This window comes from Protopterus annectens, chromosome 2.part2, assembly GCF_019279795.1.
Source record: "Protopterus annectens isolate FY-2018-M chromosome 2.part2, PAN1.0, whole genome shotgun sequence".
In the NCBI taxonomy this organism is placed as follows: Eukaryota; Metazoa; Chordata; order Ceratodontiformes; family Protopteridae; genus Protopterus; species Protopterus annectens.
In genome coordinates, this window is record NC_056730.1 from 164550579 (window position 1) to 164572036 (window position 21458).

The following is a 21458-nucleotide window of genomic DNA, read 5'->3' on the forward strand; positions in this document are numbered from 1 at the left end:
AGGTTAACTGGTCACTGGTTAGATCTGACCATGAACTATTCACTGTTTCCACACCCAAGCATCTCCCCCACCCAAGGATACCACAGTGTATACCTTTCCTACAGCTAAATTTACACTACTAGTGACAGGGGTGGGGGGTTTCACAGCCCCCATGCTAAGGGGAAACACTGCTCAAGATACAGACAATTTTACAAATGCAGTCTATAAGCACCTACACGGATGTATAGATTTTGCCACCATTGGTAAACCAAGACTCACTCCTCATAGACAAAGACACCAGTCTAGTGGACCTCTGCAATAAACAGTCTATAATACAGAGGTAGGACAGTGTTCCAGACAAACAGCAAATCCCACGAAGGGCAGACATCCGTGACCACTATTAGTGTGATATGTAGGTTCCTCATGACATCATCCAAGGCTAACATCAGCAGGAGAATATGCAAGGATTCGATAGATAACCACAAAGCCTTCTTTGGCTATGTCAAGGATCTAAGTGTTGACACACAGATTTGCACTGTGCTGGTGAAATATAGCACAAAATATGCTGACCCTTCTGATACTGCCAACATCCTTGCAGATGCATTCAGTGCATACTTCACCCCCTAAAGAGCCCACAACACTACCCGAAAGGTACAGTATCCCACACATCAGAGAGACACAGGTGGAAATGGCCCTCTCTAACAGTAGAACACAGTGTCAGTGGAGGCAGATGTTGTCCCAGACTGCATCTTGCAAACTGTACCTAACCCCCCACCTAATTCAGTTTTCCATCTTCAGCCTCTCCGCAGGCTACATGCCCATACAATGGCATGTGGCAACGGTTATTCCACTCCATCAAGGTGGAATCATAACTGACCATGGCAACTACCACTCCATAAGCCTGACTAGCCTGGTCTGCAATGGTATGGATTGCATCCTCATGGCACTCATTAACAAAGACATTGGTAACCTCCGAACATGTGACCCAACCCAGATCAGCTTGTTTGAGTGCAGTTCATACCTACTGAAGCTGTTTGATGTCTTACATACAATCACCAAGATGTTAGATGACAGGGGAGGTGGTTCACACATACTACCTGGTCCTCACCAAGGCTTTTGACACCATGCCTCCACTCAGGTATTATTGATAAACACACCAGCCTGTACATACAACCATACATCACAGGTTGTGTTGCCAATGGGCTTACACACAGAACCCACATGGTATGACTACAGTCTCCAGGTCCAACTCTTGACCAGTCATGACTGGTGTCCCACAGGACTCAGTCCTGGGAGCCCTACTGTTTGGCATATACTTCTCAGAGGTACAGGCAAACATAGGTGGACTACGGCAGACCATGTTTGGCAATGACTGCAAACTGGGAGCCATGATTGATAGTCCAGCTGACACAGACATCCCTCAAGGGGCCTCACAGAGACCGTCACAGGGTATCAACGTCATGGCCTCCAGCCAAGTGCCACTAACTGCATGGTCATTCCATTGTGAAATGTTAAGCACCCACATATTAACACAAGTGGCAACCACTTTAATACGGATGAGGTAATGGGGTATCTGGGGACTAAGGTAGATAGTGATCGCCCCTTTGATAATCATATCTCCACAGTAGTTAGGACATCCTTCTATGTAGGCCATCTGATTACTAAAGGGTTCCCATCTAGACATACTGGGGTTATAGCGCCCCTTTACTCATCACTCATCAGTCCCATCATAGGGTATAATAACCCATTTGGGATGTACCTCAGAAGACACTTCCATCAGCTGGGAGGTCCACAAATGTACCTTGCCAAGGGGAATACTGGCCTCCAACATGGCTTATGCAGCCAGACTGAATAAACTCCTGCTTTACTCAGTGGCATTTCATTTACCCAGAGATAATCCCTGATGGCCAACACAGCCATGTCGAACTCAGGCTTAATAGATATGCTCCACCTATGGGAATTCATGTCACAGTGAGCCACACACTGTAGTGAGCTGAACCTTGCCGCAACAATAACTGGAAGATGCTGGAGGCACAAATTCCTGTTACAGACACTCCCCATACTTTGGAACAACATCCCTAACTACATTATACAGAGCCCCTCACTAAAATTCTGCAAGAGAAACCTTGAAGAGTGGATGGGGAACAGTAGATGCACCCCAGGGATCCCGCCATTGACTCTGCTCCACAGAGGGACAGTTAATGAATCAATGGGGTGGCAAAAGCTGACACATTTTGGCTGGCCTTATAAATAGCCTCTGGCAGTTGGCCAAGTACCTACCTATGAATCTATACATACAGTATCAGCACATGCTGATAGCTTAATTTACTGTTCAGGTGTTGACTTACCTTGTGCCAATGGCAGTTGCATGTGCAGTAGTTGAGGGCTGCCTATGTTGGATGCACACAGTAGACTGCCTATACATGACAATTTACAGGTAGTCTTGTGTGTGTGCCATCCATTTTTACTGTGTGTGCAGGTGGAGAAAGGTGTCAGTCCCTAGATGCCTAACACTGTCAGTGTGTGTGCTATACGTTCCCTCTTTGCCAAGGCATGGGCATACTGGGCACGCCCCCATCTGCCTACTGGGACTGGCTCAGAGTGTTCGTGGTCTGAATACCTCCGTGCCTGGGGCGCCCTTGGCAATGGTATTGGGCTGTGAGGGCCTTCACCATTCTGTCCCTGCTACAGCTGTTTCCGCAGGACCATATTGTGTAGCATGGCACATACTATGAAGATGTGGGCACACATGCCTGGAGAGTACTGCAAGGCTCCACCAGATATGTCCAAGCAACGGAGCCATGATTTCAGTATCCCAAACACATGCTCTGTGATGATTCTGGTTTGTGCGTGTGCCTCATTATGGCATTCCTGCATGGATGTGTGTGCATTTCTGATGGGAGTCATCATCCATGGTTCCAGTGCATAGCTAGCATCCCCCACCAGGTGTCCATTTGGGGTGTCACCCCCTGGCAAATAACTGATACAGCTGTGAGGCATGCCAGATGTGGGAGTCGTGATATCATCCAGGGCTGCCAGCCCACACATCCATGATAATGCCGTGGGCATTGCACATGACCTGGCAGCTGATGGAGGGGTATCCCTTGTGGTTTATGTAGCGCCTACCCTGCTCACCGGGTGGTGACTTGATGTGTATATGCGTGCAGTCTATTGCACCCAGTACCTCCGGGTATTCTGCCACATGGTGGAAGAGACTCATATTGCTGGCCAACTCCTCCTGCATTTGGGGGAAGTATATCTGCTCATTGGCATGTGGTAACATGGCATCCAGGAACTGGTGTAGTACCCCTGGATGCTGATGCCTGTGAGATCCCCATGATTTCCCCAGTTGGTCTTTGAAAGGTACCTGTAGCTAGTATTCTCAAGCTTACACATGCCTTCGTATCCACTGGGGTGGGCTCCCCTCTGTTTGTTCTGGCTCTGAGGCATAGCCGGCACAGCTCCACAAGTTGCTGTAGGATGTCCCTGTCCACCCTGTAATGCTCTACTATCTCCAGATCATGTAGCCCCTGGTAGGTTACCCTGGGTCTGAACACTCTCCTCCTCCTCTGGTGCCTGAGGTGGTCGTGTGCATCATTCTCCACACCACCTTCAGTCTCCAACACATGCTGGTGGATCAAAGCTATGACAGCCCCTAACATGTACATACTAAAAGTTCCCTGTTTGTATACACCACTGGTGCAGAGTGTATGGGAATACACAAATGTGTGTGAGGTGCTTTCACACTTTATACTATTGTGCTATGGATGCTGCTGATGTCAGTGGGTGTGTATGAGCTATTCCAGCTGCAGCGTGTCTTAATTATGGGTTTTGCAATGAGTACTGCAAGTGTGGGGCCTTTACTGTGGAGATATGCTTGCCTACCTTGATTAATCTGTTGCCCTTTAATTCACTTTTAAACCTGGATCCCCTCACATTATCAGGCATGCATCCACCTGCCGTCTTTCTTATTTTGTACTTTCCCTACCCAGACATGGCAAAATGTGTCTTGTAGCTGATATACTGCAAATCGGCTTTGTTCTGCTTTGACACTTTACTGTTTTCTTTGCAGTACAGCCCCTCCCCTTTCCTGTTCTGTGGGTAGCGGCTTGCAGCCTTGTTAGCTGTTGTCAGTGGCCTACTGTGGGCTCCTAGGTGCTAATTAGTCATTTGTACTCCAATTTCACTGCTGCAACATTTCCTTATTTCTTTCCTATATCCTTCCTGTTTCAACCCGTTTACTGGGTTTACACATGTTTTCATCTCCGTTCACATGCATACTCGGTTACCTTGTGTACTCTCAGCTAAGCATAGCTATAGCCAGTTCAACACACCCCTATCCTGCAGCTTTGCCTAGCTAGGGGCATACTGGTTCAGCAATGCTTCAATGTGCTTACAGCAATGGCGACACACCCCTCTCTTGATGTCATCTTTATCTCAAGGACACACCTTGGTGTTATAACGCTACGCTGTGAGGTGCATCCTTACACCAGTGGGGAATCTGTGATTCACTATTACTCCTCTCATTTGCATGGCATTGCCTACTAATTCCTAGCTACCGCACATATCACTGTCACAGCCCGTTATTAACCCTTGCGCCATAGTATTGTGTAGCATGCCTGCCACTGACTATTATGGGGAAATCGTGATATGTGTTACATTGCAGTTTTATTCTATATTTTTATATTTTCCTTGCGATCTCCTTTGCGCACCGCTGCCCTGCACTTCCACGTCATGATAGTGCGGCTATATATATATTAAATGTTAATTTTATATTTTTTACATGTTTTTTTTATGCCAATGGCTATATATTTAGCCATTGGCATTTATTAACAATATAATACATGTGTTTGGTCGGCTGTCATGGCTCAGATTTTATGTTTGCAAAACTGTAAACCGTTTTCTATGGTTTACATTTCTGCATGCTTACACTATGCCTGCACCACTTCCTGGATCGCTACATACCTTCATTTGCATGCTACACTGCTGCACATGGGGTAATTAGCATACAGGGCCTGGGAGTTGTGCGGGCGTATCGTACACAGGTAGTGCACGTGGGAGCAGCTCATACCTGGATCGCTCAGCGGCCATATTTGGTGTTAGAACACCGACGCTACGTCTGCACCTGGTGCAAGCTTTATGAATCCCGTGGATTGTCAAGTATAGTGTCACCTCTGGCTGGAAATTAGACTTGAAATTAGATTTTTTGATCTAGGGAGTAAGTATTGATAAAAAAGGAACCTCTAGACATATTTTATTTAGTTTTGCCCTTGCTCATTTTTCTGTGCTTGTGCCCATCATTTGTTGTAATTATGGAGTTAATACATTTAATTAAGAATTGTGGAGAATGCATGGGGATTTAGGTCCCTACAAAAATATTTCTGAAAGTCATTTCTGAAATATTCCACTGAAAATGTGTGACCCATTGTTATAACTGGTGCCTTTATTTAAAATAATGTGTACACTGGCTTATTATCTCTTACTGTTTGTAGTCCTGTGACTTTGGTGTCATTCTACTTAGATGAGTTACATATCTTATCAAGTAGTGTAATGATTCTCTTGAAGGATTGTGAATCTTTGTCTCAGTACATCTAAGTACTCAAGAGTGTTTGCACATGCCATATTATCCAGTACCTTCCTGGAATTCAGAAACATTGTGGCTACAATCACAGACAGGACAGCATCTTCAGGGGATGAGTCCCTGGCTTACTCCTCTCAGACCCACTCCCCTCTTGATTATGCTTTCCGAGAAGAGGAATCAAATGGTACAGACTCACCAGTGGAAGACCTATCCTTTGGAGAAATCCTAGCTAGGATGAGAGACCACTTTAAACGGGATAGCACTCAAGTATCTGAAGTACAAAAAAGATACTGTGAGCTATTACAGGTGGAAGAACCTAGCCCATCAGCTATTCCTCCTGTCTTGGGTCTATATTAAATCATCGAACGCTTAGAAAAGCGAATGATGATTTATTGACCCCATGTAAGCAAAAGCTTACAAACGCGAATGCTTAGAGCAGCAATTTTTTTCCAAGGGAAAAAAATTGCTGTTCCAAATAAAAAAAAAAAATACACTTAAAACATAACATAAAGTGGGGGGGGCTTTGCCCCCCACACCCCCCCCTACTTAAATATACCAACTCCGAGAATGCACTACAGTGATGAAAACAGCAAAGTAATGGACGCGGCCAAGCGATTTCTTTCCTAGAGAAAAAGTTCACTTATATGCTGCTTCGTCATTTTGCCTTTTCGTCTGAAGTTCGACCAAGCCGCATTCAAAAGAATGTGTCTTCGGTCATCTAATAGGAACCCCTTGTCTTGCCTGCCTTTCTCCTTGCTTTTGCCTCAGCTTCATGGGTACCAGATTCCCAGTCACCTGCCCCCAAAAAACAGATCTGTACAAGGTCTCAGAGGACTGCATGTTTCTTTTTAGGTGCATCTTCTGCAGAGACTTCTGTAATTTCTGCAGCTTAAGCCATCAAAATTGCTGCCTTCCACTACCCTCTTACAGTCTGATAAGGATAGCAGAATCCTGAGTAGACTAGGAAAAAACAGTACACACTTCTGCCACTGTAGCATTCTGGGCCATAAATTACCAAACACATATGACCAGATTTGCTTTAGAACTTATGTCCCAACGTTCACAGGTAATTGCAGACTTACCTGACTCAGGAAATAAAACCTTGGTTACTTCTTTGCTTGGTGCTTCTTCTCAAGTAGCATGTCACTCCGTAAAATGCAGGTATGCTGCTTCAGAGGCTTCTACCAGAGCCACTACATCTGAATCAGTTAGAAGACGATTTTCTTGGCTAAGACTTCAGCCCTTACCTGAGGACATAAAATCCAAACTTATGGATGCTCCTCTGGACAATTCTGCCTTGTTTGGAGCTGCAGCTGCTAACCTGTTCAAATCATTGCAGGAAAAGGGTAAGGAACTTCAGGAAATGAAACATATTTTTGTTTCCCCAGTACCCAAGTCCCAAAGAAATTACCCAGCAAAGCCTGTATTTGTGTGTAGACATTCTCATCACATACAGTCCAGAACAAAAAAGAGTGACAGGAGACCTCAGCAGCCTAGGGCCCCACCAGCAACTCCTCCAACTAAGCCACCCTTTCCAGACAAGCCGTCCTCTCTCTTTGACTGCTTTCCCCCTCCCACCCACACCCCACATTACCAGTGCCTTACCCTGTCCCTTCCAGCCTGGGAAAGCATAACCCAAGATGCCTGGGTCCTCTCAATTGTTCAAAAGCATACTTCATGGTTTTGATCAACTACCCTTCTTCAGGGGAACCCGTCAACCTTCCAGGGAAAAACTTGCCTTTTTCCCAGAGGTTCTGTTAGAATTATTGAACCAAGGAACCATTCACAGTGTTCCCAAAAGACAAATAGTTAAAGCATTTTATTCCAGGTTGTTCCTGATGCCCAGGAAGGAATGTCCTTGGAGACCCATTCTCGACTGGTCTCATCTCAATACCTTCCTTAGAGTACCCACTTTCCACATGCTGACCCTCCAGACTCTGTTCCCACTCATTCTGCCTCAAGTCTTCATTATTACCCTGGATATCAAAGATGTATATCTGCACATTCCCATCCAGCCCAACTACAGGAAGTTTTTATGCTTCTATGTATCATCATGGCATAGTCAGTTCTGGCCTTGCCCTCTGGGATTTCTACTGCACCAAGGGTCTCTGCTAAATGCCTTGCTGCCATGATTGCCCGCTGCAGACTCCAGGGAATACACATCTTCTGTATCTGGATGGTCTTCTCCTTCAAGCTAATGCCACAGAGGAGTTGGAATAAAATATTGCCTTTACGATCAGTCTTCTACAAAATCTTAGGTTCACCATAAACTTAAACAAATCAGTTCTCACCCCTTCACAGGATCAAATTTTCCTGGGGTGCAGGATACAAACAGATGTTATGAGGGTCTCCCTTCCCTCACAAAAGCTACAGGACCTCATCTCTTCCTTCCAAAACATTCTGCTGGTTTACCACGTTACAGCCAGAGAGTTCCTCAGGGTCTTGGGCCTCATGGCATCCACCATTCCCATGCTTCCTTTAGCTAAACTCCACATGAGAAAATGGCAATGGTATCTAAAATTTGGATGCAACACCAGCACCCCTTAGAATTCTCCATTGCCCTCATCCCCTGTCTGAAGAGGGAACTTCAGTGGTGGATAAATCAAGTGCCGCTCAACCCTGGACTACCCTTACACCCTCCTGTTCCTTGTCAAGAGATCTGCACAAATGCCTCAGATGTAGATCAGGGAGCAACCTTCAGCCACCCGAAAGTACAAGGGATCTGGTCTCTGTTTCAGTTGAAGGAACACATCAATATAAGAGAGATGAAGGCGCTGTTATTGGCCGTGCAGGCTTTCCACTCTTTATTCCAACCAGGACCTCTAAAGCTGTTCACAGACAATATGACAGTCCTTTGGTATGTGAAGAAACAGGTGGGAACCAAATCCTGTCTATTATGCAGACTGGCTGTTTAGGTTTGGGAGCTGACAGTATAATTCCAGGTAACCCTTCAGGCAGTGTACATCCCATCCTGTCAAAATTGTATGGCAGATTACCTGAGCAGGTCCCAAACACCATCCCAGAAACAGATGCTTCACAAGGATGTGTTTCTAGACATTATCCACCAATGGGGTATTCCTCAAACAGACCTTTTTGCCTCCCCTATGAACAGACAACTTCCACAGTTTTGTGCCAGAGAGCCCCATCCTCTGGTATGGAAAGTGGACACCCTTTATTTCAGTTGGAAGGGGATGTTTCTATATGCATTTCCTCCCCTTCCACTCATAGCAAAAGCCTTATCCAAGATTCAGCAGGACAAACCAAAAATCTTTATGGTGACTCCCTTTTGGCCAAGGCAGCACTGTCTCTCTCTCCTCCTGCATTTAGCCAAGGACAGTCGCCACAAGTTCCCTCAGAGTGGACCTTCTCACACAAGACAAAGGGATCCTCATCCATCCTCACTTGGCAACTGTTCAGTTGACCCTATGGCTGATAGGGTACTAATCCAGTTCAGACACCTATTCTCTGAGGACGTGCTCACAGTCCCATAGGAGGTCAGGAAACCAAATAGCAGAAAATCTTACTTAGCAAAATGGAAGAGATTTTCAATATGGTGTCTGAAATGAAATCAGGACCCATTAACAGTGGAAATTGCCCTGGTTTTGACTTATGTGTGTGACTTGCTCAACACTGGTTTGGCTTACTCTCAGCAAAAGCTCATATGTTAGCCATATCTGCCTGTCTGCCTCTATCTCCCCCCTTAGCTAGCAGATTTGAAGCAAAACAATTTCTTAAGGGTATCCTACACATTAGGCCTCTCAGGAAACCTGTCCTGCCTCCCTGAGACCTTAACTTTGTTTTGGAAAAGTTGACTTTCCCACCCTTCGAGCCAGCTTCCTCAACTTCTCTTTAGTACTGTTCCTGGAAAACTATGTTACTTTTAACCTTACTTCAGCCAGATGAGTGTCAGAGCTACAGGCCTTCATGGTATCTCCACCCTTTCTGGTCTTCCCCAAAGCCAGGGTCTCCCTGTACATAAACCCTTCATTTATGTCTAAGGTAGTCAGTGACCTATCTCTAAATCAGTCCATATACTTACCTACCTTTTTCCATTCTCCCCAGAACTCTAGTGAAAGGGTCCTCCATACTTAAGATGTCCACAGGCAACTTAGATTTTATTTGGATAAGACTAAGGCTGTTAGAAAATCAGATCAGATTTTTGTTTCTTACTACCCCAGGGCTCTGGGGTGGGTTATGTCCAAGCAGACTATTTCCTCCTGGATTTCCAAGACTATTTCCTTCTGTTACACCATGGTAAGCCCCTTCACTTCCTTGTTAGGGCTCACTTCACCAGGGCTGTTCCCTCATCTGGGGCCTTTTTCAAGGAACTGGACACGAACATAATTCTTGAAGCAGCTACATGGACCTCTGTCCATACCTTCACCAAACACTATAAATTAGATGTAATTACTAAATCCAGAGCATGATATGCCAGAGCCATACTGCAGGGCTTCATGGAAAGCTCCTCAACTACTGCCTCCTCTCTTAATTCATGAGTTTAGTGTTCTCCCTCATGTTATGAATACTGCAACCGATGAACAGAAGAACATAGAATACTTGTGTAAAATCTTATCATAACAATAGATGTCCTTCTCTTCTCTGTTGCAGTATTCCTATCCCTCCATCCTTTCCACTAGCCTTACCTCTTCTTGTGTGATTCTTACCCTACTTCATTAGACTGGCATTTCTTCTGGGACAGTCAGTTCTGAGGATGGTGTGAGCGTACATCACTTTTATGGCTGATGTCTGATTGCAGCCTACATGCGACACACCACACACCCTACAGCAGTGAAGTTTTTGTATACTGGCCAATGTTGGGACACCTATGATGGGGATGTCTCACATGTTATGAATACTGCAACAGAGAAGAGAATGGCATCTATCATTATGGTAATATTTTACACAACTATTCCTAGTGTTGAAAAGGGTTAAAGGTCATGTCATGGTGTTCAGCAGTCACAGCCTTGGCACCAGTTGCCATTAACTTTGCTGTGTGTTTTTTGTTTTAATATTTTTAGTGAAATTTTATACACAGGAAAAAGCACAGTAACATAATAAATAATAAAACAGTAATAAAACAAACTGCTGTTTAGACAAACACACTAGTGTAATAAAACAAATGACTTTGCTGTATGTCCTGAGAGCAATAGTATTACCGTTGGTCAGAGATGAATCCACTGTAGGTGTGTTCCTCAAGTACTATGTAACAAAAACAGTTTTCTGTGGTATTTTCCAACCAAGCTTGTAACATTTATAATATAATCTTCTCAAGAGTGAGCAATCATTGAGTCAATAATTAGTAATTCATGGTGTAGGAGGCTCAGAAGTGTGTAGTCTGTCTGGTAATTGTGCTCTCACAAAAGGATGAGCGATTCATTCATTTTCTTATTTCTGACACATTCCAGTGCAGGATCCTGGGGGAAATGGAGCCTATCCTAGCATTCAGTGGGCACAAGGAACACAACCCTGTCTTGAGATGGGCATCAACTCACTGCCAAATACACTCACTCATTAGTGACACAGACATATACAGGCAATTTATAAGCTCACCAGTTCACTTAATGCATATCTTTGAAATTCAGGAGGAAACTGGTGCACTTTCTGAAAATCCACATGGGCACAGGGAAGATGTACAGACTCCACACAGAAGGCACTCCACCCAGAAACTGAACTGGAGAACCAAGTTCATTAAAGTAACAGTGCTACTCATTCTGCTATTGTACTGCTTACTATGTTGGACACAATTCATGGAAAATATAAGTTCTAATAATGGTATACATTATTCATCACAAGTACTGTTTATTTCACAGCATTTAAACTGTATTCAAAGTAAAAAAAAATAATCTTGTGATCATCACTATAATTGCTGTTCAGTTATTTTACAGGTACTTTATAGCATATGTGATGCCCACCACTGCTACCAATATGTGATGGCCACCACTTCCACCAATACATGATGTCCCCATCCTGGGCCAGTAATCAAGTAGCCTGAATCCTCACCACTGACACTGGAGAGGGACGTGCATTTGGAATACAAATGGATACACTCACTATTTCCAGATGCAGACAGACCTGTCTGCATCTAGCACAATTTCCCTTAAGAGCATACAGGGGGCACATTCAGTCCAGGGTCTGGATATCTCTGTCTCCCTCCAGGTCCCCAATAAGACTTCCCACTGGTACAGCTGTAGGGTTAGGTCCTCAGCCAGTTGTCCAAACCAAGTCCTCCAGCACCCTCTCTGTAAACTCAGTGCTTCATTTCCCTGCCCCAAGTAGGTGACACACAGACACTTACACACTGAGAGATTTGATTTTTCGCACACATACACACATCTGGGAAAGGCTGGCCAAGATTTACCTGCTGTGCCCCCTTCTGCCCAGAGTATAAGGTAGTTATCACTGCCACCAGACACTCCACAATCAGCTACTCTAAGGCCCTTAACAAAGGGTGTCCAATTATACTATGTAATATTAATACTAATACAAATGTTAGTAGTTGACCAAGACAACTAGGCCTCCTGTAGTGGCCAACACAGTGTCACCAAATAAATATAAACAGTCTCAAAGGTTAAATACTTTGTTCAAGGACCAGCCACAATAAACGTTTTAAATATATTTAATCTTCTTCTTCTTTTGGTTTTTCCCAGTTAGGGGTCGCCACAGCGGATCACCTGTCCGCTCATGATTGGCAGTGGAGTTTAACAGTGTCGAGTTGCCCAACCTTTCACGGAAGGCACACACATGCACGCACTCACACCTAGGGCCAATTTAGAGTGTCCAATCCACCTACAGCATGTCTTTGGGATGTGGGAGAAAACCGGAGCACCCAGAGGAAACCCACGCGACCTCAGGGAGGACATGCAGACTCCGCACAGAAGGCACCCCAGCCGAGGGTCAAACCGGAGAACCTCTTGCTGTGAGGTGACAACTCTAACCGCTGCACCACCTTGGCTGTCCTTTTAAGTATATTTAATAATAAATAATAAAAGAGCATGAAAATGATGAATATATATTTACAGTAAACCCCTGTGTTCAAATCACAGGGAATGCTGAAAACAACAGTGATGGACAGACTGAGACAAATAAAGAAAAACAATATGTAAACTAAGTTTCACTATATTCCTGACTGAGTCTAGGAGAACTTACTGTTCCCTAATAACTTACTTGGGCAAGGCAAGATGAAAATTGTGAGCAGTCTTTCTAGTTATGCTCCCAAACAGAATACTCTATTTTCTGAGATTTCTCTTTGTAATATCTAAAATATAATTTCCAAGAGGACTGGCAAAATTACCTCAGATGGTCACCTGACTCTAGGTTCTTGCAGTATTCCCCTTTGAAGCTGAGGCAGGGATTTAGCATAGATGGCTACAATATACATCTAAATGTTTATGGGAGTGGCTGCGGCTTCCCCTCTTTTTACTGAGCTAATGAATAAAGGCTTTTTTGCCAGACCTAGCATCTCCGGTCCTATTCAGCACTGTGGGGTATTGTTTTAATGGTTTAACAGTTCATTTATATTTACCTTATTTTTCTTAAAGTAAGTTAGCTGGTGCATTTAATTTGATTGCAGTAATACATGTACATTTCTTTTCATTCCAGCAAGGTGCACTGTTGATACATTTTAACACAAGCAAAGCTCAGAAATACATTTTGAGCACAAGCATCTGTAGAAGTGAGTTTGATGTACAAATGACATGCAGTTCTAACGCAAGCATTTTGTATAAATCAGTTTGATATTCAAAGGATATCACTCTTTACAAAACTCCAGCTAGCTATGCTGGCACTAGCCCATATCATCACAGCATATATGAATGCATTAATGCAGTCTAGAAGGACAGTGGCATTTTTGATCTATCCCTGAGCAGTAAACGTACTTGTAAAATGTTATGCCAGTAATGAGCAGTAGTGATGACTGGCTCCTCATGCTGATGTCGTGCAAGAATGTGTCCTACACCCAAATGTTCATTGTGCAAAGGAAGCTGAACATTTTCTGCTATTATGCTTTACTGTTTTGAATAATATGGTTTGTTTCTTCCCTTTTTATAATGTACTGTGTTGCATTCATTTTTAGAATAGACTCTACTGGTATGGATTTATACCTTAAAATTTGCATACAAGCAAGACTTTCCTTTTTCTTTTTACTTTTTTGTTCGTTTAGACATTACCCTATCATAAAGTGAGTATTGATGTTCCTTGTAGGGTAGGTCATTTCACTGTCAGTATTCCATCAGGAGAGCACACATGTAGTGGGTAACATTTAAACTACTTGTCTTATTGTCCTAAACATAAGATGCTGTCCAGCTATACTTGATCAACATATCAGCCAAGTAAATCAAGAGGTCACTAATGTTCTTAAACTAATTGTTTCTCTTTTATCCTTAAACAAGGATTTCATTAGATGTAGGCTGTATTCTGTTCATTTTCCATTTATGGGAGTAAGCTCATTCATGCGAGTAAGCTCTTCATAATTATTTAGAACAGCAACTTATCTGAGAGATTCTAAGATGTCATTCAAAAATGACTGCTGCAGCCCAGTAGAGCAAAGGGATAAAGCCCTTTCTGCAACCCAGACAATCTGGGTTTGACTGCTGACATAAGCACTGGAGGGTCTGCAGAGGGAGGAGGGGAATGAGCCACTAACATCAGCTCGCCCATACTGGAGGGAGTGAGGCAGCTTAGGCTTGCTGCAGTTAAGCAGTCTTTTGAGCCTCATGAGCTCTGTGCTTTATAAATGATATATCAGTCAATGGTTGTGCATGCATGGAAACAGATGTGTATCTCCCAAGAGAGCAATTGCAAAGCTCTCAAAGCTGCTATGGGGTGATGGGAGTTGCGGCATATTTCCTGACAGCACTGTGATACTTCCTCGATCTCCTCACCAGCCCTGGATATGGGTCAGGTTGTGCCTTGGCGGAGGCTAAGACAGGTCTGGCAGCCCCATTTAATGAGGGGGGGGCTGTTAGCAACTGATGGTCAGCTACAGGGAATTAAAGAAAAACACAATTAATGACTGACTGACAGCTTGATAAAAAATAAAACAATTGTTGGCAGACATGAATTAATGTATGCTTAACACCTTTTGCTTTTCTTAAGTGATTTGTCTGAATGAGCTCAGCATTTTTTTACTTTTTATGAACTCCGTGAATGTTTATAGTAACTCTTTTATGTACTTAGCTTTGAGCATTCACATGGAATGCCTCTTTATGAACATTTCAGCACTATTCACCTTTTAGTTTTGTATGCATCGTCAGCTAGATATATCTGTATTGCAAATTTCTCTTTGCTTTTGTTATGTATGCTTCATTTTTCAATCATCTTGAGTTTGTATTTAAATAAAGGTCATTCCTCAAACAGACATTTGTGGCTTGTGGTTTTCTTGGGTTTATTTGGTTTCCCAGTTCCACAAGGTAAATAGTAGCAGCTAGGAGTTTCTTTTGGAATGTTTTATGGAGTAAAGAAAACCACAAGGATGATTCCATATTCTTATATTTAAAACTTTTTACAGCACAGCAAACTGACTGTATGAAAATACTTGTCAACAAAGGTCCTTGAGTGGCTCTAGGAAATTTGATTGATAATCTAAGTTTCTGAAACTCATATGGTCAACACCGTATGGTTGACGGTGTAGTTCATCGATCAGCTAAAAGAAGTTAAACATCTCCAACAAATAACACAATGTCCCTTCCACACACCCCTGCTAATTTTATATTCCAACTCTAAGATTACACTACGGTGGGAAAAGGGCAAATTCCCCCAATCCACACTGTACCATCATCTCAGTCATAATGGTTTGACAAATTAAATTGTCGACTATATGGGTTTTGACAATCTGGTTCATTGATCAAATAAAGGGAACTCCCCTGGATATATTAGTCATCCTTTAAAATATGTCACTATTCAATGCATAGAAGATACCTTCTGATTTTGTTTTTCCATCAAAAACAAACCAGTCTCTTTCAATGAAAAATATCCCTTATCATTGTTAATAAATACGTTTAATATTGTAATCAATGGTGATGCCTCTTTTTGTTAGCACTTCTTTATTGGAGGCTGTGTTTCTTAACTAATTGCTGTTAATTGGTTCTACAGGTATCTGTGATGGAGTGCCCAATGCTGGCCATGCCGGATGTGAAGCTTTAACAACTGTTGTAAATAAAATAAAACCAATGTTACATGTGTTTGGTCATATTCATGAGGGTAAGAGTGTCATCTTCTGAGTCTTTTATTGATTGGCATTAATAATGTGTTTTATTCAGTTAATGCATGTGGAGAAAGATTCTTGTTCAGACATGTCACTACTGCTTTTCAAAGGCAAATATTGTATATATTATTTTAGATACGAAATACATAATGACTGAAATTCTTACACCATTTGTCTGGTAGATAAAAAGAATTCAAAACATTATCTGCAAAGAATGTACTAAATACATTAAAAGTGTTAAATAGTCCAACTCAAAGCCTTCCATTTAGTTTTGCATCATTTTAACTCCTTCCCAAGTGACTATCTGCTATTTACCAGTTCATTTCTTTCATAACTGGAAAAAGTTACAGAATGGCTGGCTGGATGCCTGCATAATGCAAGTTGTGGACAGTTTCTTTTTGACTCTTACTTTGTGTACTTTCTGTTTTTTTGTATACAACATACGGTAATGTCTCTAAGAGCAGTGCATCACTTAAGACAGCCATAAATATTTCTCTCTCCTTCTTTGGGTTTGATCTTTATGGTAGGAAACAACATTTTATAGTTAGTATTATTTAGTCTGTCTTCAACCAGTAGAATTATGTCCATAGGATTTAGGAAACTCTGGAGTTGTTACTTATACAGGCTCTCTGACTCCCTTTTTTTGCCTGTAAACCCAATACTCCTTGCTGCTTCTTCAAATTGCTTTTGCCACTTGACAAGCTCACCATGAGTAATGGCCCCAGGATATTATTTCTTTTTTTTTTTTGTGAGGAAAAAAGTAGTTCTCTGTACCTCTTGGATTTCTTATTTGGCCATTTACTGATTGTTTACTGATTTCATTAATTCAAGGTCAGATTCTTTTCAATTTTTTTTAATAAGAAAAAAATCTGTTAGCTGCAGCTTTTCCACTATACCTTTTTTAGCAGCTCCATTCCTATATGTATTAGGATCTCCACTACTATTTTGCCTCTTGGAAGCTCTTAACAATCATTGCATTTCTGTATTGTAGTTTCTGTAGTACATATCTTTTAGAGATATTTTTTTTCTGAATGGTACTTCATTTGCTCCAGATCTCGTATTTAATGTTCTGAATTTTTCTGCATGCAAGGTTTGTTTTGTGTTGTCTATTTCAGATATTTTGCTGTCAAAATATGGAAAGTAAACCTTTAGGACTCAAGAAATGTGAGTTCTGAGTGCTAATGATTCCTCCGAAGTTTGCCATGTGCTGTTTGCAACCTGTCTGGCCTTGAGAACTTAAAACAGGAGTGCGACCGGAAGTACAAATTGATTTGGAAATGAATAATGTCTAGAGAAGGGTCATCTGCAGAGGAAACTACCACTTCTCAGGCCTTGCAAGAAGAGGGAAGATACAGACTGGCATGAGACTTTGAAAGATGTCTCATCTCTCTGTTTCAAGGAGTAGAGGTCATAGCTTGATTCTCTGACTGTAGGATCTGACGATCTTTATAAATTGGCACTAAGTACAGTGGAAGTCTGACCTCTGAAGTTACTTTAAGAGCATACTATTCTTTCTTTCTCTGACTTCAGGCATAGTAGGGCCACACCTTCAAGACTTTTCTCATCCAGATCTGTTAGATCTGCTCATTTATTCTGTAGATTCTCTGTTATTCTTAATTTGGTTTGTGGGAAGATGAGGGCATTACTGCAGGCACAGACTGAAATGGATCTAGTTCTTCCCTCACCCGTGGTTCTAGAACATATAAGGATACTGTTTCTTTACTCTTATTTCCTGTGGACTCTTACATATGTTCTGAACAGTTCCTATGAGACTGATGATCAGCCAGTAGATTTTTCCATCTGCATCAGCAGAGTTTTGACTTTAGCTGCAATTTTATTTTGGTGCATAGCCTTTCTTGATACCTTATGCATTGGAGGTACCATCTGCATCACTGGTCTTGGTGTTGATATTGTCACTACACTGGATGCATATTGGGCTCTTGATGTTCTGGCTGGACAATGGGAACTGTCTCTGGTGCTGATGCTGGCAAATCTGTTTTGGGTCTCTAATGATGTCTTGGCTTTCAAACTTTCAACCCTGAAGTTCTTGGTATCAGCTTCAAACACAGTGAGACTGTCAACTTCAAATATCAGAGATCATGTCATTAATGCCAATAATGATTATAGTGCTGGTGTTAGTTCTTATTGTTCTTGAAATTTCCAAGACAGTACCCCTGGCCCTGAGCATGCCTCAATGCCTATTGTTATGCTGATGTTGCAGATCCTCCTGCATGAGCATCTACTGGCATCTGAAGCTCCATTGGCCTTGGCAAAGTCCCATGTTTTTCTGATCCTGCTGCCTGACTGTCAGTCTTCTTGGTAATGGAAGAGATGTCTGAAGAGCCATGGCAAGATCACCATTTGATGGTTGGTGATAAGTTTATAGGTCATGGGTGCTTACTAGGCTGTTGATCTGTGAGGATTTTAGTAGTTTCACCATACATTTCCACTGAGTTTCTAGCTTAATAATTTAGTACAAAGGCCCTGTATTTTGAGGAAGTCTTGTATAACCCTGGGTGAGTCTGCTTCTTCCTTCTCAGAGTTTTCTTTAGTGGAGTGATAGGAAGCATAGGTGCAGGAGGGCACGTGTTAACTTCCCTTTGGAGTCCCCCACAGTGGGCATGGCCAACAGAGATGGGAGTTAATTTCCCACCATCCCTCTGTATGACCCTAAGTTTGAGGAGATCCTGTAGATAATAAGACAAAGGGGAGGATGGCCTACTGATCACATAGTTGGATTCAGGCTATGATCACTTAAGAAGTCTTCCACATTACAGATCCTACATTCCATCCTCTGGACAAGGAGTCTTGGGTGATGGATCACTTTGAGAAGTATATGTGCATTGTCTATCAGGGTACTGAGCTACTTGCAATGTATACTGAGGTTCCATTGAGAGCTTACTCACAAAATGACTAAGTTGCTAAAACAGTTGCTAGGTGATGAGAGGCAAAAGAAACTTCTTAACATGTGGTTAGTGTCTCATTCATCTCAAACCTTACCACGGACCTGGCTCATAGTTCTACTGATGGTGCAACAAAGTCGGGAGGCACCAGTGTAACCACCCACTAACATTCCTAACTCTGCCTTATAGACTTTGCTGAAAACTAAGCTGTTGTTCATTTAACCCCTTTAGATTGATATACCTTATGTGGACCAAAGGTGAAGAAAACTTGCTGAAGAATGAGAAAGAGAGGAAAACCTCTTACAGCTGTTGGCATCAAGTTTATGATTGCAGAATAGCCCTTTTCTAGAATACAAAGTAGTCTATACCAGCTTTGATTCAGACATGGCCAACAGAAACCAAAGACCTGTGAGGAACCAATGTGGTGTTCAGAACTTTCAAAATAGGTCCTGCCGTAAGGGCAAAGGTAATTAGCAAAATCAAGTATTCTTTGGTCCTTGTTTGGAGTGACAGTAGGAGAATTCCTGCAGACTTGTCCGAATTTTACACAATGGAGTCAGTCAGTCGTCATTTGTCACTCCACCTGCCTGTGTGGCCAACCATTACACTAGTCTCATGGATTCAAAACATAATATCTACAGGATGCACCAGCATCTACCCTGACGGTTTTCTCTGTAATTACCTGACATTCAACTCCATGCAATGAAGAAAGAGGTTTTATACCTCCTTTATAAAGGATTCGACCAGGCCAGGTATGAGCTAAGTATTACTTTGGGTTCTTTTTATTCCCCTTGAAATGCCAATGACTTCTGGCTGATATGGGAACTCAGTGATTTCAGTCAGTCTGTGACAAAAATTCCAGATGGGCTTGGATTAGTCACTTATTCTATGTCCATCTGAAGGGGATTGCGGTGCACTTTGTAACTCCAGGGTACATATCTTCACCCAAAAATTTCAGAATAGTCCAGGAAGTTTGTATGTTTCTGAATGAGAGTCAGTCATTATCAGTTTTAAGTGGTTCCACTTAATCTTACCTCAACCCCCTAGGGTGTTTAGCAAATGCTTGTTGATGACTGAAGTGAAGCAGAGGCTGCAAAGGGTCGAGGTGTTTCCTAACTTGGATCATTTGAACATTGCTAGCTGTTGCAAAACTTGTTTGAAGACAGGATTCTGTTTAATGGTGGGCACTGCAAAAATCCCTGATGGATCTTTCACATACTCTCATATTCATAATTTGCATACTGGACACACTGTACTGCACAGAGTGTTTTCTGCCAAACACAGTTTCCTGTTCAGAGATGTGATACATCTCTTTTGTTCTTCATCAGTTTCAGCAGCTCTTTGTCTTAGAATATCGGATCTTGTGCCTTACACCAGGCTTCATCCATGGGTCCTGCAGTAGACCGTAAAGATTAGTGGTCTCGGAACACAAACATTCTAAGTTAAGGTTTCTAAGGCATGTGCATATCATTGACAACAGGTAGCACACATGTTTGGTGCAGAAGGCTGTGCGTTCTATTCTCACACCAGGTAGACAGACTGCTGACACTACAGTGCAGCGTAAGGGGATGCTGCACTACTGAGTGTCTCTCTCTTCAAATGTGATATAAATTGAGGCCCCATCTTTTAGAGTTAGTGTTAGCTCAGATGGATGTAGAATATCCCACAGCCCCTATTGAAAATAGTAGGGGAAGTTCCCTGACCCCATGACCAAATTTTCTACCTCAGGTCTCCCCTGAAATAAATAAATAAAAATGTTAGTATTTACAGTATTGGCTTTGCACCCCAGCATTAATCTAGGAAACTCCTTTGATTTAGTGGTTGTCACCATTAATGTTTCTGCCTTAGACTGCACTGGCATTGTCAAGCTGAGATAGTCTGGTCATGATCTGCACATCAGTGTTCTGAAGATGAGGGCAGTCCTACTGAGTCTGCAGGTTTCCAAGATTTCCTTCCTTAAGGTACAGTTGCCATTCACACAATGTTGCTATGGTATAGTACATCAGCATGCAGGGTGAAACCCATTCTTATTCCTAATATGAGACACCATGAGGATACGAATGTGCACAATGACCAAGTGCTTTTTGATACCTACTCAGATTTCTGATGAAGCATTTCGCTAATGGACATATTCAGCTGCTGATGTTACATGAATAGCCCTTCAATTTGCCTGTAGCATAGAGACTTTTCTATCACTAGGAGAAGTCTTGCTACAACCTGTTTGTATCCCCAGCTAACATTGAGTGATGTAACTTCCTTTCCATAAACCCCTGTCTGAAGGAAAGGCCCAGGAAACACTCTGGTTCAAAAATGGCACCATGACTCCTTTTCACTTCTTCCTTTTCATCTTATTCCAAAATGTATTCAGAAAGCTGAATTACACAACCCCAAAGTCATTCTCATAACCCTGCTTTGGCATTAACAAATATGGCTTCCTATACTTCAGACTAATCTTCTGGATAGCTGTCTGCCACAGATGCCATGTACAACCCTATTTACTCATCTCTGTACCAGGCCAAACCTGGACCTTCAATCTCTTTAACTACATGGTTATTCCACTTCCAGTAATGTAGCATATTGTTCTAGGGTCATCCAGAGCCTTGCTTCTGCTTAGAAACCCTATACAAAAAGGACATATAAAAGAAAGTCAACTCATTTCTCCATCTGAGCCACCTATCAGGGATTAAATTCCTTTTTGACACTGGTTCTGACAATTTTAGATTATCTTTCTTCGATTTTCTGTGTGGCTCTATGTTTTCTAGCCATCAAAGTTCATCTTGCTGCCATCTTATAT

The 21458-nt window shown here is 42.4% G+C and overlaps 1 protein-coding gene across 1 annotated transcript in view; it reads left to right on the forward strand.

Moving 5' to 3' along the window:
- Positions 1-21458, forward strand: part of LOC122795579 (metallophosphoesterase MPPED2-like) — a 545143-nt gene that overhangs the window by 412300 nt on the left and 111385 nt on the right. Inside the window, exon 5 of the mRNA XM_044063827.1 lies at positions 15650-15757. Coding sequence (XP_043919762.1) covers positions 15650-15757 — 108 coding nt within the window. The remainder of the gene's footprint in view (positions 1-15649; positions 15758-21458) is intronic.